At 42.5% G+C, this 23,038-nt stretch overlaps 1 protein-coding gene across 7 annotated transcripts in view; it reads right to left on the bottom strand.

Annotated features, from left to right (window-relative positions):
* Positions 1–2,311: 2,311 nt before the first annotated feature.
* Positions 2,312–23,038, bottom strand: part of myh10 (myosin, heavy chain 10, non-muscle) — a 55,906-nt gene continuing 35,179 nt past the window's right edge. For all 7 annotated transcript variants that reach the window (XM_069697182.1, XM_069697186.1, XM_069697184.1 and 4 more), the window contains 27 exons: positions 20,942–21,135; positions 20,618–20,739; positions 20,450–20,519; positions 19,822–19,982; positions 19,091–19,199; positions 18,120–18,251; positions 17,729–17,935; positions 17,490–17,627; positions 15,778–15,901; positions 15,147–15,318; positions 11,197–11,409; positions 9,942–10,086; positions 9,638–9,844; positions 9,357–9,461; positions 8,303–8,455; positions 7,285–7,533; positions 6,986–7,198; positions 6,424–6,636; positions 6,144–6,305; positions 5,831–5,959; positions 5,539–5,627; positions 5,201–5,324; positions 4,292–4,381; positions 3,881–3,999; positions 3,656–3,764; positions 3,341–3,513; positions 2,312–2,542 (listed from right to left, as the gene is read on the bottom strand). In XM_069697182.1, the coding sequence (XP_069553283.1) occupies positions 2,395–2,542; positions 3,341–3,513; positions 3,656–3,764; positions 3,881–3,999; positions 4,292–4,381; positions 5,201–5,324; positions 5,539–5,627; positions 5,831–5,959; positions 6,144–6,305; positions 6,424–6,636; positions 6,986–7,198; positions 7,285–7,533; positions 8,303–8,455; positions 9,357–9,461; positions 9,638–9,844; positions 9,942–10,086; positions 11,197–11,409; positions 15,147–15,318; positions 15,778–15,901; positions 17,490–17,627; positions 17,729–17,935; positions 18,120–18,251; positions 19,091–19,199; positions 19,822–19,982; positions 20,450–20,519; positions 20,618–20,739; positions 20,942–21,135 (4,070 nt within the window). In that variant the 3' untranslated portion in view covers positions 2,312–2,394. The remainder of the gene's footprint in view (positions 2,543–3,340; positions 3,514–3,655; positions 3,765–3,880; positions 4,000–4,291; positions 4,382–5,200; positions 5,325–5,538; positions 5,628–5,830; positions 5,960–6,143; positions 6,306–6,423; positions 6,637–6,985; positions 7,199–7,284; positions 7,534–8,302; positions 8,456–9,356; positions 9,462–9,637; positions 9,845–9,941; positions 10,087–11,196; positions 11,410–15,146; positions 15,319–15,777; positions 15,902–17,489; positions 17,628–17,728; positions 17,936–18,119; positions 18,252–19,090; positions 19,200–19,821; positions 19,983–20,449; positions 20,520–20,617; positions 20,740–20,941; positions 21,136–23,038) is intronic.

Below are 23,038 nucleotides of genomic sequence, written 5' to 3'. Positions count from 1 at the left end.
TTACATTCAAGTCGCGGAGCTAAAACTTCACATCTGTGGATTTTTGAAAAACAGAATGCTGTTTTAACAATGAACTGCTGCTCTGGAGGTATTTCTAAAACCCCGTGACCATCCGGATGAAAAACATTCAGTTTGTTAGAAGATATTTTTTTATTTTTTTTTAACTATTTACCCTTTTTCTTCAATTAAGTTTTGATCCAGCACGGTCAAATAGTTTTAAATGGTATTCAGCTTAGGAATTTACCATAAATGCATCAAAACTGGTGCAATAAAGCCAAAATCATCTTGCACACCTTCTTCTTTGTCGTCAAAACCGGGTTCCTTCATTACCCACAATGCAACAGAAAGGAGAACCAGATCAGTTCATGTCAATTCATTCTAACCCCACAGCCCCATCTGCTGATGAAGACTAAAATCTCCCTCGTTGAGGTTGGCCTCATGTTGCACACAAACTGGGCAATGTTATTTCCAGCTGTCGTCTTCATTGAAATTTATAGTAACAATCTCGAAGATCTCGTTGTTCCTTTGGCGCCACCTGTGGTGATGAGTGGTAGTTGCACCCGTGGTTTTTTTTTAAACTCCACTTCCAGAGATCCAAACAGTGTCACCTGCGTGACTTCAGTAAGCTGAAGAGAAAGCTCGTTGCCAAGGATCCACCTATGATCTATGGGTGATGGGAAGTTTGTCACTAACTGTGATGTTTGTAATTTGACCAACTCATAGTCCTAAAATGCGAGGGCTTTCATCAGTGTATGAACTCATTCGGCAATAGATAGTGACTTAATATTTATTCAAAGGAAAACTTTTTAAAACTTTTATTACTTTAAGAAAGGGTCACAAGTACCATTGTCCTTTCTGGACTCTTATTTCCATTTTCTGGGGACTTGAGACTTTTTGTCCATTCTGGCTAACAAGTTGAAAATTTTAAATCTTTATTGCGCAACTAACAATATTTCTTCATCCAGATGGTAGCGTGTCTTTGAGGATTTTGAAAATACCTTTTAAAGCAGCAGAAAAGGAAAAAAAAAAAAGATTCTTAGCTGTCTTAAATTTAGTGATAATACAAAGTGGGGCGAAGCACAAACACTGACGCAAAGTGAAAGGACGACTGTCCTTAATTTTCGATTAAAGAACGCGTTTTAATAACCATTTAGTGTTACACTGATAGTGAGTGCCGCCTTAGTGCTTCAAGTAAGAAATGACTTTTCCCGCTGGCTTCAAGTTTAAAATTGCTGCGTGCAGTTCTGTGCATTTTCCAGCATCATTCGCAGCCGAGGCCAAACTAAAACCTTCAAAAGCCAACAAGCGTTTCCAAAGGTCAACAATCCAAAATGGGTTACGAGCTTTAGATTCCCAGTTAAAACCCTGCAAGACATTCCTTTTATTAAACGTTGAGATGAAGCAACAGAAGGAAGAAAAAAAAAAAAAACTTTTTTTTTTTTTTTCTTCTTCACAGTAATACACTTTTTAAATTCAGAGTCCGTGTATTCCTGTTGCATGTCCCGAGATGTTAGTTGTTCCTGTAGCGCAGCGGCGACGAAGCCGAACGAGAAACATCATCTGGTGCAACAGAAGCAGCCGGAGTGGCGGTCTGTGTTGAGTTTTCCAGTCGGAGCGGTGGAGAGAGAGAGAGAGAGAGAGAGAGAGGGAGGGAGGGAGGGAGGGAGAGGGAGCGCGTCGGGTACGAGATGGCTTCTACACGACTGGTGAGCTGAACACTTACATCGGCACCAGAGTGAGCGAGCAACGTTTCCTTGTAGTCCTGCATTTCCAGTATGAAGTGCGGTCACGTACATGACGTACTAGATGTGTGCACACAGCCTTCGCCTACATCGCGCGCGCACACACACACACACACACACACACACACACACACACACACACACACACACACACAGTTTCAGTTGTATAAAAAGCTCTTTGTACCTATGCATACTTTTCTCGAGAAGCTGAGCAGCTAACTTCACGCCTGATGGGACGGGGATGTTACGTTATGACGCTGAGATGATACGTGGCCGACGGACGAGCCAGGACTAGCAGCTTGCCAGAGGAGAACAGAGTAAGGCAGAAGTGACTGTTTGCCCCCCTGTGACTCTCCGGGACCGGAGGCTTTTTTCATTAAGAGGAGGGCGGTGGATTTTCCCTGCAGTGTTGACGGATACAAAAAGGGCAGAGGCGCGCTGCCGGGCCGCACTCCGCCCCGCTTCACCACAAACAGCTCCAATCTTCTGACCGGTCGGTGGTTTGAAATGAAGAAAGACCATGCGGACGCAGAGGATCTTTTTTTTGGGGGGTGGGGTGGGGGGGGGGGGGGAGTGGTCACAGGCGGACGAGGTGGGAGGTGGCGAGGAGAAAAAGGGGAAAAAGGGAAGGGGGTGAGGGGGTCGCTGTGTTTTACTCGGCGTTGGGGGTTTGCGTCTCGTTGAAGTCGCTGGCGCGGCTGTCGGCGTCGTCGTCCGACATGTCGACGGAGGCGCCGTCCAGGTTGAGGTTGCGGCGGCCTGAGCGGCCGGAGGAGAAGCTGCTGACGGGGCCGCCGCGCCTGGTCAGAACAAACCAACAACAACAACAACTACAACTTCTGCCACTTCAAGTGCCTGTTGACAACTCAGGGAAATATTCTCATCTGCTTTCTGGTTGCGTGTTGAAGGATATAGGCAGTTTGACGACAGTCCCATGGACCTTGAACTCGTTAATAATATTTGCAACTGTAGTCACAGTAACAATACACAGTAATCAAGCTGCGTAGAGATGGTCTTAAAGCCTTTAACACGCTTGTCTGTAATTTTCTTCCTGATCTTCTCAGACAGCTCTCTGCTGCCTCTGCTTCCATGTTTAGTGCGGTGCACGCAATTATACCAAACAGCCAATTAAATAGGCTGAATGACTGATTTAAAGATTATAATGAAAGAAAACAGTTTGAAATATGACTGTAACCCAATTATTTCCATTTTTTTCTGGGGGTACCAACTAATCTGTTGAGGCCATTTTGGAATAATCTTTGTAAAAGAAGCAATAATTTTTTATTTTTTTACACTTCGCTGAAGGTTTAAAAGAGGAAACTGCTTTAAATGTAATTCCTCTTAGGGAGGAGTGAAGCATTTTTCCATTGAGTTGTTAGAGATACAGACAAATTCATCCACGACTGCGCACAACTCGGCCATTAAGAAAAGGATCGCTACCTGTCTTCAGCTTTTTATTGCTACTCTTTCCCCTGTTCTCAGTATTGGATGTGCTGTCATTTGGTTGCGCTCGTTTTATTATTTCTGTCGGTCTATCTTCACGCACAGGTAATCTGAGGACATCTCTAACTCGGGGTGAATCACTGTCTTCTTCGTACCTTAGCCTGTTCTTGAGGGAGTTGACCTCCCGGGTGAGACCCTCGCTGGCCTCCGTAGCATCGTCCAGCTCCCTCTGCAGCTTCCTGCGGGAGGCGTTGGCTCGGGTCGCCTCCTCTTCTGCCTCCTCCAACTGTCGCTTCAGCTGCTTCATGCGAGAATTGGCCTTCTCCATCTGAGGGGGGGACGGACACGTGGGGAGACAGACGTAGACGATGAGGCGTCGCAGAGAGCTGGACGGTCTGATTAGAATCATCCAAAGTAAAAGAGACTCTCTTTTTTTAGAGCGTGTCACTTTGCTTCTCGTGAGTCAATACCTGTTCCTTGTACTGGTCGGCATGACGATGCTCATCCTCCACCTGCATCATCACCTCCTTCAGTTTCTTCTCCGTACGCCTGACGATTTTGTTGGCTGCTGCTCTCTCCCTGGAGGTTTAACACGGGTAAGACGAAAAAAATGACCAACTTCACTCCATTTTCTACTCAGACGGATGAAAACTTTTCTTTGGCTTCTTGTGCCAACAGTTGAGTTGGATGCTTACTTGGCTTCCTGTTCCAGCTGCTCCTCCAGCTGCAGAATCTTAGCTTCCAGGGCAGTGATGGACGCCTTAAACTTTGACTTGACAGCCCCTTCCAGCTCCGCCAGCTTGGCTTTCAACTCCTGCATTCATGATAACAAAACATGATCAAATGTTTACTTTTGATTTCATGTAATCCCTACATGTTTGTGAGGACAGCAACCAGAGGAACAGTGGAGGTGATGTTCATGTAGAGAGAGAACACAAATGTTTTTAAATATGCTGGGTATAAAAAAAAAGAAAAATGTATGCATTTTATGCACGTTGAACAGTCCAGGAACATGACAACCTACAAGCGCTGACGAAGGAAAAGTGCTGCTTCCAGAAAATAACACATTCGTTATACACGCATGCATTTAACAGACTGTACAAGACCTTGTTCTGCCGCTCCATCTGTTGTCGAGCGTTCTCACTCTTCTGCGCAGTGCTGCGCTCTCCAGCCAACTCAGCGTTCAGGCTGTCGACCTGAAGAAGACAGAAGAACGGTGGAGGTCAGACCGACAAGAGAAGACTTTAATTTCATAATTGATTCATTTAACATAGTTTTGTTGTTTTAAAGCGGGATAGAAGGATAGAATAGACCAATCAGAATGCTAGTTTAAATAGACCAATCATACAGCAGGATAGAATAGACCAATCAAGACAGGAGGATACAATAGACCAATGGGAGACGAGGATAGAATAGACCAATCAGATGGCACGATAGAGTAGACCAATTACATAGCAGGATAGAATAGACCAATCAGACGACAGGATATAATAGACCAATCAGATTGCTCCTACGAGGTTTTACTATCATGTGACATCATGACGTTTTGCAGCGGACAAAATGTCGAACTATTATGCAAAGTTGCAAGTCCAGCATGCATCACTTTAAGTCAGCTCTGTGCAGCACCGCATTAAGTCCAATGCATCCAAGTTGACTTGACGGCAGCTTTTTTATACTCCTTCCCCTGCAGCCACCGGCAGCTCTCACCGACCATCAAGTCAGACGAAGTCGTAGTCGGGGCGTAGTTGAAGTCAAACGCACCCACTATCTGTTCTGTGAAGCTACGTCACTTTTATGATTTTTTTTTTTTGGAGGGTTCAATGAATAAATTTAAAAAAATCCATCTTTAAAAAATAAATAAATAAAAAAATAATTTCCCCAGGTGTGACCAATCATTCGCACACAGCTGAACGCTTTGCATTAGTATCTTTTTGTCTTCATCTGCCATTTTGAAGGCAAATCTATGACGGCGATTATGATGGTTGTGACTATGATGTCGTGTGTAATCAGTCTACCTGCATGGAGGTCTTTCTGAAGCGCTCGTTGAGCAGCTCCATGTTGCCTTGCTCCTCCTCCAGCTCCTCCTCCAGCTGGGCGATACGAGCCTCCAGCCTCCTCTTCTCCTCCAGCAGCGACGACCTGACGCGCAGATTTGGATTAAAATGACTCCAAAACAGTCATTTTCTCTCTGACGTCCGAAAAACAACTTTAGTTTTCACTTGAATTGATCAACTTTTGTGCTCCCAGTGATTAAAACGTAAAAAAAAAAAAAAAAAAAAAAAAAAGTGCCTGCCTCATGGTCAAATACACACATGAAGAACGTAATGATGTAAAACTACGTGGTGATACTGACTTCCCAGAAGCACTGTTGGCGATCTCATCAGCCAGCTCGTCTCTCTCCTGTTCAGCATGTCGACGGGCCCTCTCTGACGCTGCATGATCCTGCAAACACACGCACACGCACACGCACACACACACACACACACACACACACACACACACACACACACACACACACACACACACACACACACACACACACAGACAAGGGCCTTCAGTCCTCACACTTTACTAACATATCACTTTGCTTGTCATGAATAAAATACAATGCACGTCACAGACAAAATAAAAGTCAGGAAGTCAACCTCCTGCAGCTGGAGGATTTCAGCTTCAAGGCCCTTCAGTTTCTTCTCGTTCTCTTTGGACTGGGTGAAGATCTCGTCCCTGGAAGCTCTGGCCTCCTCCAGCTCCCTCTGATAGTCCTTCATCTGAGCCTGCAGGATCCACAACATCATATGTGTCCAAGTTAAAGGCTGACATGGCAGAAAACTCAGGCCATAGAGAGGACTTTAAGACTTGTTTTAAGGTTGCAGGAAATGGGTCAGGTAATGTATAATGTCAATGAGGGTCAGTACAAGTGTGGACAGACAGACCTGTGTGTGTGTGACGTGTGTGTACCTGTAGTTTTCTGAGCTGTTTGATGGCCTCGTCCCTTCCTTTGTTGGCGGCTTCGATCTGACCCTCCAGCTCGTTCAGGTCCATCTCCAGTTTCTTTTTGGCAGCAACAGCCAGAGTCCTCTGCTTCCTCTCGTCCTCCAGCTCTGCCTCCATCTCACGCACCTGGAGGAGGACAACAACACAGCACCTCAAACTCAGGCCCACCGAACAAACGGTATATTCTCAGGTCAAACGTATGGATTCAGTCTATTATGTTTCATCCACCATGTGCCCTGTGTACCTGTTTGACCAGCGCCCTCTTCTTCTCCTCTCCCTGCTCGTCTCGGGCCTGCAGGTCTCGGTCAAACTGGGCCTTCATGGCCTGCATGTTGACTTCCAGGCGCAGTTTGGCATCTTCTGTCGCCTGCAGCTCGTCCTCCAGCTCCTCCAGCTGCGTTTTCATCTCGTCCACCTGCTGCTCCAGCGTGCGCTTGGACTTCTCCAGTTCATGAACCTGGATGCAGCGTCAGGAGAAACAAGAACGTGATGTGGCTGCACAATCAAACCAGATATCAAAGGTCCTCAGGCGACCCACAGAAACAACAAGCATTTTTGAGATTTTAATTGTATTGCATGCCTGACATTAAAAAGTGTCCCGGCTGATCAGACTGTACTCTGATAGTAGACTAGATCTTCTTTGAGTTAAACATATCCGCTAAAGTTGAGAACCACAACTTCAGCTGTAAATGAAATCCAAATAGATTTAAGCTGGACGCATCTATCGGCTCAGAAGTGCCAGGTGTAACCCAAAATGACGACTTTTTTTTTTAGTAGTGTCATTTAAGAGGTCAAAGGTCACTCACATTCTTTCCCACATCATCCTTGGAGCTCATGAGGTCCTCCATTTCAGCGCGGAGCTGCTTGTTGAACCTCTCTAGTTCCTCTTTGGCCTCCAGGGCCTCCTCCAGAGCTCTGGCCATGGACAGAGCCTTGGTCTCCTTCTCTCTGGCCTCAGCCTCGGCACGGTCACGCTCCTCAGCGTAACGAGCCGAGATGGTCTTCTCTTCAGCGAGCATCTAGTGCAGACAAAGGAGCAATTGCCTTCAACACACTGACATACATGCAACCTTGACCTACCACTCTTGTGGGGGATCCAGTGTACCTGGTCAAACTTTTTCTGCTTCTTTTCCAGGTTGGAGACGATCTGTCTCTGGTTGTCCAGGTTCACCGTCAGGTCGTCCAGCTCCTGCTGCAGCCGGTTCTTGGTCTTTTCCATCTTGTCCATGGCCATGGTCTTCTCCTCCAGATGCTGGCTGGTGAGCTCCATGTCCTTCTGCAGTTTCCTCTTCACCTCCTCCAGGTCCTCCATCGCCCCCACATCCTCCTCCAGCTTTTTCTTTGTGTCAGACAGCTACAGGAAGGAAATTCTTGATATCAACGATCAGATAATTCAACATTTTGAAGTCATCATTATACCTGTAGTTATCGGGGCCTTTGGTGTCACAACAGTAGGTGCAAGTGGAATAAGAAGCAAAGCTAAGTGTAAAGCCGAGATAACAAAACTGAAAAGGTGGTGCTGTGTGGGTTGTGCTTCTACTGGAAATCTGAGCGACTGATATAATGAATCCCTTACAGCTTAACAAATTGAGCAAATATTTACCTACAGATGCTGAAAGAAACAGTACAAACGCTGAGTCCGTCATCTTAAAATAAGGAAATGTGTCCACTATACAACCGTAGTGTCTCATTTGGCTAATTTACCCCCTTCTAATTCACTGTACATAAAACAAAAAAACTAAAAAAGAGTGAAACTTGTTATTGATTATGCCTAAAAATTATGATGGCTGTACCACATGTGGAGATACAGAAGAAATGAAACATTAGAAGACATAAATTCACAGCATTAGTTCTCCAAGTTCACTAGTTCAGGCGCATACTTTCACTTCATAGGGTTTTAAATGTGCCACACTGAATAACAGCTGTCTGCATGCTGCTCTACAACTTTAACAACAGCTGTTCGCAGCTGGAAACTTATGCCCGGTTCTTCGCTTGGCACTCAGTCGAGTGTGAGTTTTACCTAAAAGGTGAGCCTGATTTGTATGTTTGTGTGTGTCAGACCTGCAGATATGTATGTGCGCATGTATCGGGGACTAGTTCGTATTTGTGAAGGTGAAATGTACCTGAGTCTGCAACGACTGCAGCTGCTTCTCCAGGCTGCGTCGTGCCTCCTCATCGTCCTCCTGCTGCTCCAGCAGGTTGTTCTTGTCCACCTCCAGCTGGCGGATTTGGCCGCTCAGGTTCAGCTTCTGACGAGTTTCCTCCTGACGTAACTCCTACAGACAAGACCACAACCAGAAATGATGGTAAAGCTATACAAAAAAACAAAAAAAAATTTTTTTAAAAAGCCGGAAGGGAGACACGTTTGTTCTACTTGTGATATTTTTTTTACACATACCTGCGATGTACTCATTAAAGAGGTGTGATCACAAAGAAAAAAATGAATTCTTTAATTCATAAAAAATTCACGTAAGATGCTGTTTGATACATGTGAAGTTTCAGAAAGATGTTGAAGTGTGGTTTTCCTCATTTTGATCAGTTAAATTTGTGAAAGATTTCCTCAGATGGAGAACGCTGCTTGGTAGCTTCATTACAGGGCTGCAACAAACAATTCTTTCCATAGTTCATTAATCTCGATTAGATGGTAATCATTTTCTCTGTAAGTCAGATTGTCTTACAGTAAAAGCTTTTTTTGACTAACAGTCCAAAACCCCAAATTTTAAATTCATACTGAAATAAAAATAAAATAAAATAAAAGCAGCTGATTCTCAGATCACACCTGAAAACATCAACTACTTAGCAGTTTTCCTTGAATAATGACTGCAATGATTAATCGGGTATCAAAATAATTGCAGCTCAAGGTCATTAGGTAGTTCGACTTGAGAGAACTGTAACTTGCCAACCTTTATGTACGATTGAACTTTGTGAAGAAGATGACAGGAGAAGCCTGTCAACAGTATTCTGAAAGCCTTCTTGATTTCACTGAGCACATCAAAATCACCACTAACATCTGGTATTTGGATTTCAGACTTAATTGTGGTGACAAATACTTGTTGCCTTCGTACCAGTATACTGCCATTGACTACATATCAGGATAAGACAGTGATTTCAGAACAAGTTACCTGTAGCTTTAAAGTTGTCATGAGAGTAAAGGAGGATGCTGATGCTCCTTCATACCTCTGAGTCCTGCAGTTTGCTGTTCAGGTTGTCAACCTCTTTAACCAGTTTGACACCCTTCTTCTCTGCCTCCTCCAGCAAAGCAGACACATTGTCCAACTCCGTCTGACAAGAGACAAACATTTGATAAATGAATCCAAAGTATGTTGTGAAAATTCTCTTTGACTTAAACTGAGCAATTACTTCCACAAACACTGCATATTTTGTCCTTTTGAAATGGAACATTTGCTAAAAGTCTGGGGCTACGTTCCTTCATCTGACATGTACCTGTCGGTATTTACCTGGACTTTGTGTGAGCGTTCACTCAGCTCTCCTTTGGCCCGCTCGACCTCGGTGGCCCTGGCCATGAACTCCTGCAGTTGGGCTTCCAGTTTCTTCCTCTTGTGTTCGGACTCTGTCTTTGTCTGCTGCAGACCCTTCACCTCACAGGCCAGCTCTTTGTTGTCGCCCTCCAGACACTGCTTGTTCTTCTCCAGGTTGGCCTTGAACTACACGCAAACAAAAATAATGCTTTTACACTGCTTTGTGTATTCAGCAAATACAAGCCCTTCACAGACACCAGGTACGACCAGCCCCCCCCCTTACCCTTTTGGCCTGTTCCAGCTGCTCGGACAATTCTTCCAGTGCCGTCGCATGCCTCTGCCTCATGTCCTGGATCTGAGCCTCGTGGTTTTTGCTCTCCTCATCGATTGCCTTCTTCAGCTCTGCCACCTCCTGCTCTCGCTTGGTCCTGGAGTTCAGACACAGAAGAGAGGGTTACGAGAGGAGGACATCTTCTAAGATACAGCACCACAACATTTCAACATGAAGGATTTATTGTTACTAATGAAATCCCAATCAACTGATGAGTCCCACTAGCGCCATCACACTGAGCCCTCAAGGCTGCGTGCACAAATTAGATTCGCTGATGATACTACAATAGTGGGACTCATCAGTAAGGACAACAGAGCAGAGGTGAAACAGCTGGAAGGTTGGTGCAAAGACAACAACCTATGTCTTAATGTCGACAAGACCAAAGAGATAATTGTGGACTTCGGCGACTCCACTGTGGAGAGGGTCAGCAGGACAAAATTCCTCGGTGTTCACCTGGCTGAGGATCTCTCCTGGTCCACAGGCCTTTCCACAGGCGATAAGACTGTTAAACATGTAACATTCTCCACTTTGCACATTTGGACTTTATTTATGCTGCTTTACTGAGACCTATACTATAGGACATACTGGTCGCTGTATTTAATGTCTTATATTTATTACTTTTTACCCTGGTCCTGAAAAACGTTATCTCGTTCCACTGTATGTGTATTAATATAGATATGGTCGGAATGACAAATAAATTAACCTTGAAAAGTCAGCAATGAGCATAATATACTGTCGATGGAAACTCTGACTTAAGGAAGATGAAAAATAAAAAATAAATTTCCCTTATGCGATTTTTGTAGCCTGTTAAGTGTTAAATAATAAACACTGCGCTCAGTGTCTACAATTGAGATGAGTTCTTGCCATGTTTAAATGAAAAATAACTTCACAAATCAAAATTATGCTTCTGTCAAACCTTGTAGTTCTTGACCAACACCGGAAACATGTTTGAAGTCTACATTACCCACAATGCAACTCAACCACTGAAGGTTCAGTCAGAGATTCAGCTGTGTTGTGCAAGTAGCAGCTAATGTAGCCTCGAGCAGAGATGAGGAACGAGCTACAAAGGTTCAGTAAGCTCACTTTTTTCTAACTTGTCACCTTCACATTTTTGTATTTCCACCAGCAGTACTCCAAGAGATTTAAATGTGTAAAATCGGAGGGGTTCTCCTTCGACATCTTTAATAAACCGGCTGTAAAAAAGCACCTGAGTTCCTGCTGGGCGGCGGTGGTATCCAGCGTGTCCTCCAGCTCCGTCTTCAGAGCCTCCAGCTCCTCACTCAGGTCCCTCTTGAGTTTTTCAGCTTTACTTCGACAAATCTTCTCAGACTCCAGATCCTCCTGGAGCTCGCCGAGCTGGGCCTGCAGCTCCCGAACTTGCTTCAGGGCATTGTTCTTCTGGACGGTCTCCTCGTCACTCCTGGGCAGATATACACATGGACATTAGTCTGTTTTCCAGAGAAGATCAAAATTATACAACTAAAGTCTTTATTAATAAAAGTAATGAAAACATTTTCTAAGATTATATCTTCAGCTGAGAATCTGCATTTCTGATTCTTTTTTTCTTGCGTCAAATTCATATCTCAAATTAAATTGTGTCAAATAAATTCAGTTTTAACATAAGAATCCATGACATTACCAAAATATTTTGGTCTTCTAAATAAGAGACTTCGACAAAACTTGAACTGCTATCAATGCCTACACTTGAGGGTTGCGCAATATGTCGATACATATAGTGTGACGATAGAAAAGGTTTATTTTTTCATTATTTGGACGACTATTTGCATTCTTCTGCAGGAAGCTTACACGAAGGTGAGACACAATCAAACATGGTGGAGAGTGAACGTGACGCAGAATGTGGTGATTCTCAACTAGAGGACTGAAGTGCTACGACAACACGAGGAGCTCAAACCATAAACAGGGGTTACATCTGTGGCGTTGGTCGCGGTTTGGGTATAAAAAGTCTGACAGAGACCAGAAAAAAAATTATGAAGCAGAACGGTACAGTCGAGTGCTCAAGACAACCTGCAGACTCTGATGTGCTGACACGCTTTATTGAAACAAAGGTTCTTCAAAATCAAATATGAATAAGTATGTATTATAGAGTATAGAATTCAAATTGTAATAAGGCAAGTTCATTTGTATGGTACATTTCAGCAACAAGGAAATTTAAAGGGCTTCACATAAAACATAGAGGGCATCAAGGCAAAATGAAAAAGCAACAGATGGAAATCTAAAAGTTAGGCAGAGAATAAAAATAGGAAAAAGAACGACAAAAAAATTACAGTGCAGCGTAAAAAGTGATTACTTCTCTGGGAGCTTGTTCAGATATGAGGAGCATGAAAACGGAACGCTGCTTCTTTATGTTTAGTTTATAAGAAAAAAGCCTTTCCATGTGGTCATTTTTTATTCCACTATTCAATCACTGAATCTAAAAAAATACGCTATGTATAATTATCTGGAGATGAAATGACCAACACCAGTCAGTATATTAGATTTTGGTCTCATCACACAGCTCTAGTTACACTTTGAGTACAACTTCAAACTCTTAAAGGTCTCAGAGCTTCATTTTTAAACAAACTGAAATTTTTTTCAGCTCTTCTGATTTCCACAACTTTCACTGCTCATACACAATTAACTCCATCTGCTTTAATTTAATAAACTAACTAATCCATTCATTTCTTTTAGTACCTTCATTTCAACTTATCTCAGGAAATAACGTTTTAACTGACACTGCAACTTCTACCTCATTCAATATTTTATTCAATTGTTTCAACTGCAATTTTTAGCATTGAGCAAACGCAATCTTTTTCCCGTCAAAAATGTTTTTTGGTTTAATATTTTAGGCGTACCAGAAATACCTATGAGGTTATTTTGGTAATCGAAATGACAGCACAGGTGCAAAAATGAGTATTTTAACTCTGAAACTGTGATTGTCTGTAGAAATGATAAATAAAGCACACAAAATAAAAAAGTGTCAGTGATGTCATTTTTCTGGCTGAAATGAAGCCAGGAGTGCACACAGGGTGGCAGTGTGGTGAACTGTTCGCTGCTGACGCTTTCTTTACAAAACTGTGTGTGTTTTCTGTCAGAGGAGGGAAACTGTAATGAGAGCGTTGATTTGTTTTTGGCCAAGTAAAACTCCTGCCAAACTCCTGTTACAAATCCACTGATTTAAACACAGTGAATGTTATAATGAATCATTTACATAATTAACACAACGCCACTACTCTGATTAAAGGCACTGATGACTGCGGTATAAATGTAATGCTCCACTTTCCAAACAAAGATGAACGACAGCTGCTGAATTCCAAATGAGGTGCATCAAGTTTAATGAAAGCCTAATTATTTGCGGCTGTGACTAAACTGGTGATTTCAGCGTATGAAATTAGTAAGGCAGACGTTTAGTGTGAAGCCGTGTCTGGATTATCGCTCTGGTGAAAGGAGGAAATTTAAAATGACCTATGCTGACCTTCAGACGAACAACCTCCACAGCTGTTTACCTCATTTGCATGATGGCAGTTTTATGACGAATGAATGGGAAAAACATCAAACGTAATATAAGATGCGGATAATTTTGCCCATTATGTGGAAATCTGATCTAAGGAGTAAAACTGGCAACATTTTCCAGTCATGACAAAAAAATTACAATGTGAAAATAAAACAAGCCTGTTAAAAGTTGTGAAATGAATGTTTTAGTCCAGCCCTTCATGTGGGGAAAAAAAAGAAAAAAAAAAATACTGCAAAGCGCAGGACTGAGAGCATTAATCAACATCAATTTTCCTGTAATCAGTCCTGGCTGCCTCTGAGATGAAAAGCCTCTTCCAGTGTCAGAGAGAAAATAGAGCAGAGAGGGACTGACAAACTGTGTGTGTGTGTGTGTGTGTGTGTGTGTGTGTGTGTGTGTGTGTGTGTGTGTGTGTGTGTGTTGAAACACTGCAACTGCTCAGGACAACACTGGCTGCTTCAAGTCAGAGATGTGTGTGTGTGTATGTGTGTGTGTGTGTGTGTGTGTGTGTGTGTGTGTGTGTGTGTGTGTGTGTGTGTGTGTGTGTGTGTGTGTGTGTGTGTGTGTGTGTGTGTGTGTGTGTGTGCACACGCGTGTACTCTTTATTTAAATGTCTATTTCAGGTATTGACTCTGCTGGATCACAGTGGAGTGCTGTTGTCATGGTAATGGCATGTACTGCACTGGACAAAAGATGTGTGTGAAGTTGAAATGAGCAACACTAACAGGGAGATGTTACCACACCAGTTTAGGTTTGCAGTTCAGAGAAGTCTGCTTGTGGCTGTAAAAATACATTTCAATGTTTCCTTCAGTAAGGCGATTTTAAATGAAATACACGTGGTGGAAACAACTCTTCACGTGTTAAACCGTTTGTTGACCTAAAATGAAGATCGAAGCTGCAGTTTGTTGTGCATTTTCAGTGTGTTGTGTTGAGGAACCACATGAGGTCGAGCAAAAACCACCAGTGTAAAAGCTGAAACTATGTAACTTTGAATGTTACACGAAATTCAAATTTGAGACTTATTAGGTTTTATAATCAGGTGCTTCTTATTCCTGTCTTGAAAATGTCCAAATAATATTAATTACCCCGACAGCCATCTTTCAGCTTCCAGTCAATGAACAACCAGTGAACAACACATTAAGGGATACAATTATATGTGCACATTTATTAGCAATAAGAAGGAAAATCTTTAACTAAAATTTGTCAGCTTCCACTAAGCCATCGCTCTGGTTTTAAAACCTGATAAGTCTTATTTTTGCACTGTGGTTATAAGACCAGCACACCTCTTTGTGTCCTCTTCTTTTTAAACATCTTCACCTCTTTTTTTTTAAATTTTCTGTACATTGTTCTGTACAACTATAGTTACAGGGTGAGAAGGAGGGCCAGAGATGACGGGGAATAGAGTGATTTAACGTAAACTTAAAAAGTACATATATTGTTAATATTTGTTCTGTTTAAAATGTTGCTATACTACTTAACATGTATTAAACTGAACCATTAAGTTTGTCAGTATTTAATTCCTGCCTGCTGCTCAGTTAATACACATTGATTTTTCATCATCACTGCCCAAAAGCACATTTTTGGAGATCATCTCATGCAGTCATTTCAGTTTTGACACCTGTACGTTGATGTTTATGTCTGTGACTGACCTGGCCAGAGCAGCCTGCAGCTCATCTTCCTTTTTGGTCAACTGGATCTTCAGCTCCTCTATCTGGGCCTGAAGCTCAGCAATCTGGTCCTGCAGGTCAGTTGTCTCGCCGTCTAGTTTGCGTTTGGCCTTCTCCAGCTCCTGCCGCGTTTTCTCCTCCTTCTTTAGACGCTCTGAGGGGAGGCGAGACCAACAGGTTTCAGAAGAAAAACGCAAACATCACATAATGGCTACAATGAATCTCAGGAGGTAAATGGGTAAAGTCACAGGTCACGGAGGCACCAACAGTTCACAGAATGTGGTGAAACACAAACATGTAATTACCAACAGCCTGACACAACTAACAGTAATCATATTAGCTGCTATTAAGTCATTGTGCAGCTGTAAACACCAAATTTGTACCATCAAGGCTCGTTAAAAGTCGTACTCAATGTCCTATAATTGACCCCTGTGTTGTTCTACTCTCACATAAAACCTTTATTCTTCCTCCACAGCTTCAATACTTGACCCGGCTCTACACTTTAAGCTGCTGTCGCGGTGTCTCTCGTACCGCCTGCTTTGTGTTTGCTCTCGTAAATGTCCGCTATTCTTGGACAAGAAATGGAGCTAGTAGCTTGCTGGGAGTCTCTTACCCTCCAGGTCAACCATCATCAACTCCTGCTTGTTCTTGACCTTCCCCAGATTCTTTGCTTTCTCCTCCTCCTCGGTCAGCTGAGAGGTCATCTCCACGATTCTGTCCTCCAGCAGCTTCTTCTCCTGTTGGGTTTAAAAAAAAAAAAAAAAAAAAAAAAAAAGGTAGTTTACAGTGGAGACTTTAAGACACATAACTACTGTATGGAGGGGAAAAGAAATGAGGAAGCAGTGTTGATGTCTGAGAAAACATCAACTGAGTCTGGTATATTTTTGAAAATGCACATTTCATACAAAAAAAATAAAGGTCTATTTTGGTACTGTTAAGGTGCTTTCAGACAGCCAGCAGCAACCGGCAGCAGGGACAGATATCTGTTCACAGAAAGGCTGGGGTCAGATTATGCATCTAAAAGTGACTGGTTAGGTTTTGGTTAAGGTTAGAGGACACGCACACTGATGAGGAAACAGACTTCATTTCCCACAGAATCTACTTCTGAGAATTATAAACACAGTCTGAAACGATACAGAAGCTGATTTTACTGTATCTGAACTACTTAAACTATATATCTGTTTCCCAGCAGAGAGCACACAGATCAATGAAGAGAGACAGTCTGTGAGCAACATCAGCTTCAAAAGTCTGATTATCTGGAGCTCCATCAAACGTATCTCATATCTAACTCTTTCCTCTGTTTAGCTCGGTGATGACATCACGAGGTGGATGACAGATGGCAGCAGCCGGTGGTGTACAGACTGGTAGATCGACGGTAGCCGGCAGCTGCGGCAGACATGCCGGCGACTTCAGTGGCAGCGGAGAGGAGCGAGAGGGTTATTGCTGCTCTCAGCGGAGGTCAAGGTCTGGATCAATCTGCGCTTCTGTCTGTGCTTGTGTTTTTGTTGATTGTCCTGTTCTGAGGCAGAGACCGACTAATCGTCATTTAAGAAACACTCAGGCTCTGAATTTTCTGCTCACAGACGGTCACGACTTCTTTGTCACATCTATTTGTTTGGATATTACTTGTTTCTTGCCATAGTGGAATTGTTTTGTTAGGGGCAACTATGTTGTGGATATACGTAGAAACTGAAATTAAATGGCTGCCAAGAAGTCGAGCCAACTGTATCATAAACAGGGAGTAATTATTACACACCCATTTTCATTACACAAATTCGTTTTGCAATGTACAGTAGCATACAGTTGATTTGATGTATTCATCGGAGCCCTGCAGAGCTGTTCGTGTCAGCAAGAACGCTGCTGTTCCAGAATCAAATGTTCCTCTTGTCCTCTGGAGTCTGGACCCCAGAGTTGAACTCTTGAGTTTCTAAACTTATCTTACTTTTACTGAGAAAGATCTACGTTTCAACTTTTTCAACATGAAGGACTCTGTATCCATGGAAACCACAGAAACTACAGAGAGGGAAACGGTAAAGGAGCTTAATGTCTATGTTTTGTCGCTCAAGACGTGTGAGAAAACTTTTACTGCCTGAGAAAAGATTGAAGATCAGGAAATACCTCATAATTACGGTTTCTTTCTTTTCTCTTTCTGACAATTTTCTGCTTGTCTGTTACTCTGATGTCGGGTAATACATAAGAGGCATAAACTGGTGCAATCCATCATATCCTTCATTCATTCCTCTATTTTGAATGATCTCTACTTGAAGGGCTCCCTCTGCTTTCAGGTTTTTGTTTGAAATCTTTTCCAGATTATAATCTTCTCACTTTGAGGAACTTGGAGTTTTGGTCTTCCAGCAGCAGAATGTCCTCCTCCATCTTCTTGATCTTTGCCTCAGCGGTCACTTTGTCCAGCTGCAGCTTCTGTCTTGCAGCTTCCTCCTCCTCGAGCTGCTCCTCCAGGTCCTGTGGAGAAGAAGACACAGGCACGGAAAGATTCATAACCATTCAAAAGACTGAAGTTTGGAAACTGATGAGAGTTGAACACAAGAGGAGATGACACAAACCTGAATGTGAGACAGCATCTTCTTCTTCTCGTTCTGCAGGCTCTGATTCCTCTCCTCCTCCTCCTCCACCCTGGACTCCAGGTCATGAAGGATCTCTTCCAACTCCTGCTTCCTAGAAAGGAGACGGACTCTCATCTCTTCAGCCTCAGCAAACAGCTCAGTCTCTGCGTGGAGTTGCTCTGCTAGAATATTCTTCTCTTCTACGAGCTGGAGAAAGAAAACAGTTTGGAAATGTATTTATTATCTTCATGGCTGAAAGACTGATGAAAAACTGTACACATTTTACCCAGGAAAGTAAATACAGTCATGACCTTATAAATATTATCACCATTTTTATATCAACTTTATTTCAGGCAAATTCATTTACTTTTCATAACGGAGGACATTTTACCTGCTGGTGTTTCCTTTCCATCTCCACGAGCTCGTTCTCAACCTTGAGCTGTCTCTCCTTCACCTTCACTAGTTCTTCATCTTTGGCTTGCAGCTCCTCCTCCTGCCTGGTGACCTGCAACAGTGGCTTCACCTGAGAGAAAGAGAGAGAGAGAGAGAAAGAAAGAGAAAATGAGACAGAGAACGAGAGAGCTGATAAAAACATCAGCCTCCACATGTTGTGCTCACCAAATAAATGAAGATCTGGTCATTCCACATAATAAATAAAAATGAATAATAAAAAATAATTCAATACCTTTTTAATGGTCTAGTAGCAACAATAAAATTGACAAAATGATTTATTAAGTACATGTATATTATGTTGTACCAGTACTTACCAGCCATAAATAACAATGATTCCTGTAATTAACATGACTAAGATAAAGAACAGAAAATAGATGTACAGATGAAACAAACTTAGAAATAATTGATTTAACTTAATTAAAGCTTTATTAACAATACAGGTATGATGATGCTGACTGCAACTCCACCAGAATGATTAAACAGCCTCCGGCAGCCCAATCCACCAGTCTCACTTGTAGTTTTAAAATGTGTAATGATTTCCAAAAGCCCGTAAAAATATACCAAAATAATTATGACGAATGTTCCTATCTGTGACAGTCAAGAAAACTCAAGAAATGTACACTAATGAATACAGTGCTTTTTTTTTAAAAGAAAAAAAAAATTTGACCAGTGAAAACAAAAAGACGTGCGATCACCCTGACATTTTATTCTTGAACTTGGTAGAAACAGAAGTTGATGATCTGAACGGAAAGTTTGAGCCATTTTATCACTTTAATTTTTGAAAATGCATTTTACAATTTGGTCAGCAGGACTCAGATTTTCAAGTGATGCAGAGATGTAGAGTTCTTCGTTATCAGTGCAGCACATATGAACTACTTTGTTGGAAAAGGTCAGTGTCATTGAACTCACCTTGGTGAAGAGCCTCCACCACTGCCAGTGTCGCAGCTTCAAATAAGCAGCGCAGTTCCTCTGGAGGACCTTCAGGGCACTCAGCTGCTGCTGCTTCTTAGCAAAGGCTCTAAGAGAACAAGAAAAAAGTACATCAATGTCTGCATATCGCAGCATCTACAGGAGTTTTGAAGAACAAAGCTGTTTTAGTGGTCACTTGGATGCAGCCAGCAGAAAGAAGTTGTCTTCACAAAACTGACATATTATAACATTTCCAGCTGATATGGCCAACCTGTTTGCCAACATGCCTTTTTTAAATGCTCCAATCCGCATCAGTTAGTTGCTAACAGAGTCTGTCTGCCATTTGGTGCTGACCAGATAGTGTACAGTGCGTTTTTGGAACAGATGCCTCTTAATGCTGAAAATGAGACTGTAAGAGTCAACTGTAACAGTAACGTTACGAGCCAGACATGGATCAATATGCTTAAATGCAGCGTGGGTGAGGAGACATTTGAAAGCAGATATACTGCAGTAAAAGGGGAAAACATTAAGCCGGAAGAGGTTCTGATTGTGTGTTTAAGAAAGCATTTGATATACTAGGAATAATGCACAGAGGTCTACAGGGAGGTCTGAGACAGGAGGAAGGATCCAATCTACTGTCTATAGCTGTTTCACAAACTGTTTACAGACAGGAGATGGAAACTCAAACTAGACAATATGTGCAGCAGCACATACAAAGATGTGACACTCACTTGCGAGCCAAGTATCCACGGCACACGGACTGGAAGTAGATGATGATGTCAGTGATCTTCAGGTCTCTCTCTTCCTCCAGATGAGCCAGGACACCTGTTCTGAAGAAGATCTTACTCTGACCGATGCGGAACAGGTTGGGGTCCAGCTCCAGGGCTCGGATCTGTACAAGAAACACAGAAGGTTGCTGAGAAATAACCTGCAAGGGCAGCATTAAATTATGTTTTAATCAGAATTTACTTCTAGTCCAATTTGGAAAAATATTTTGGAATTAAAATCAATTAAAGAAATCAGAAAGAAAGTAATTGGTAGCTTGACATTCAGAGTAAATTGTCATTTCATTCATTTAGGCTGATATTGCGTTCAAGTTTACCGAGGTTGTTGTTGGGTGTATTTGCTATTTTGTTTTTTGTTTTGCCCTGACAGATCAGTAGCGCTCTGATTGGTTGATTGTTTTTCTAACCAGCGAAAACAGATGTCACCAAGCACAACATCAGGCCTGTTTAAATCAGCTAGATCTTGCACCGGTCCAACTCATCAGCAAACCAGTTGTGACACCTTATATCCAACAGCTGCCACAGTAGCAGTTTTAAATCCAAAATACAGAAAGAATGAAAACAGTAACACTACCATTCTCTCACAGGCTTGTTTTCCATCCATGAACCCCTTGGGGATGGCGTTGGGTGTCAGGATCTCATATCTGTGCGTGAAGAAAGCATAAATATAAACTGTAAATGAAGCCAAATTTTTTGTTTGAGGAAAAAAAGAAGTTCAAAAAGCGTATTTGTCATTTGTCACCTCTGTCTAAACTCCTGGAAGACGATGCGGTTGGGGAAGCCCTGTCTGCAGATACGAATCCCCTCCAAGACTCCGTTACACCTCAGCTGGTCCAGAACCAGGTGAGGCTCCAGTTTACCAGACTGAAGAAAAAACAAATAAACCGGTAGGAATAAATGCAGAAAGTACACTTCTGTACTTCTATTTTACAACTTCTGCTCTCAAAAAAACAAACAAAAAACGCCTGAAAAAATAAAGTGACATTAGATGCCACAGGGACCAATTTGTCCCTTCATTTTCCACTGCTTGATACACAGCTTCTAACACATAAATGTACATATTTACTCTTTTTTCATGGTTGGGGATGATGCAGCGGACGAAGTTGGGGTTGGTATTCCTCAGTGTGGCCATGAGCTTGGTGAGCGACTCTTTGTAGAGCTGTCCCACGGTACGAAACATGCCCTTCTTCGTTTTGTACGTGGCGCCAAAGGCGGTCTCGTTCATTCCTGCCACCTGGTCCAGGCCTACGATACGGTCGACTGGCGGAGAGACGGGGAAAAGTGGTTAGGACAGGAAGGATTTATGGGGGGCAGAAGATCACTGTGGGAGCAGGGGCAGCAACACAGTGGCATAATGACATGACCAAGTGCAGATGGATGTAACGACATTACACACTACTGTCAAACAAAGGCAGTCTACCGAGGTAGCATTCAAAGTCTAGAACTACAGCTAGTTTTCTGCAGGGGTGGATGAAGCGCACAGCCCATCTATTCCTTATCGAAAGGACTCTTTATGTTTGTACTCCATGGAGAGAAGGACATTTTTAAATATGACATACTCACTAAACATGGACAAAGTTTAACGACAAGAACTAAAAGCTCTTTTCTGAAAATGCTTGATGGCAGGTTCATGAAGGCTTTTCAACATTTTACCACTTTTTAAACAGGACGTGCATCAACATATTGCCGGGAAAAGAATTTCTCCGCAAAATGTCAAAGTTTGGCTAGATTTAAGGCACCGCAAAACACGAATAAACTTATACTAAAAGCAGCACTATGCATATTGTGCACGAGGATCCTCCTCAGCCTCTGAGATAATTTGTCAGAGAAAATGTCTGAAGTGACAAAGGTTGTAAACTGGGAATGTAAAGCCGACCACTCAGGGGAGATCTAAAACAGCTGGGTAATGTAGTTTTTAGCATTTTTAACAAACTGGGATGAATTGTGTTTTTTTGGGGGACAACTTTTCTGCTGCTAATCTAGCGCTCTACTTTGCGCTATCTAGCATATTTAGTGAAAGCAGGATTGTGTATGTGGGCTGAAAAGTAACTGCAGTATGTGTTAACTTGATAACGGAACATCACAAAGAGCGATCTCCAGCGTTTTTATGGAAGTTTTCCAGTTGAAGTTGTCCTGATTCTGGATAAACTGAAAATTGTTACTATAAGTTTTTTGAAAGTTGCGGCACCTCTTTCCTTTTCTTTAGCCTTGGCCTGAGAAGCTGAAAGCCTCCACTCTCTAAAAATTGACTTACTCTTGGGATCACTTATTTGGCCCATATTTTGACACTGGCTTTGTGATTCTCATGTTCCAGTTCTGCTTAAAAATGATCTGATTCAGGACTGGCACAAAAAATAATTCCTTATTATTTGCAGAGCTTTTGCCATCAAAACCTCCAAAGAAAATGCTGCTCTGCACTACACCTGTAACCAGCTGCAGCGCCATGTTACTGTGTCATTAGGCCAAACAGACACACTTCTGTATCACTGTGTCTGCACTTAGGGTGCATGAGGTACACCTGGATATATCCGCCTGCAATTTCCATCCAGCAAAAGGTTTTTAAAAAAAAACACGTTATGACAAACCTCAGGTCGTAATGTGTAGACATAAATAATAATTTGTCAAAGTGACACAGTCCATAACTTTTAACACCCTTTAATACGTCACATTAAAATCCCAGCAGCCAAATAAAAGTTACAAGTCACAGCCTCCTGGAATTAAACTGGCGTGATGCAGGTCCCGCTGTCTGGACCCTCCACACGGATTCTTGGGCTCAGAGCCGAGGCAAAATACCAAGCACAACATCTGGTTTCAATTCCCTGCCACTGTGACCCTATCTCAGAAGGAGGAAGGCGGGAAATTAATGTGATTAAATAGTCTTCACTCAAGAGTCAAATCCTTCATTTGCTGGTGGATGAATCAAATCATAGAGGGGGGACATGGGCAGAAATAAGGCTCAGAAACAACTGCACTAGAATCTAAATGCTTCAGGGCGACTGAATATACAAACATCACCCACAGCCCACAAAAATACTGAAACAAATCAAAGCGCACTGCTTCGACTTAAGAGAGCAAATTACTATATTCTACTTGAACTCGTTTAGGAGCTGGGCACTACTACTTTTGGCTGAGACAAGGGAGCCATGCAGCCTGGAAGCAAATG

Source organism: Brachyistius frenatus, unplaced genomic scaffold (genome assembly GCF_029030835.1).
Source record: "Brachyistius frenatus isolate BFR_SWC_R1_liver_20210118 unplaced genomic scaffold, ASM2903083v1 Contig_23, whole genome shotgun sequence".
NCBI lineage: Eukaryota > Metazoa > Chordata > Actinopteri > Embiotocidae > Brachyistius > Brachyistius frenatus.
This window is presented reverse-complemented; position numbering and strand designations above follow the sequence as displayed.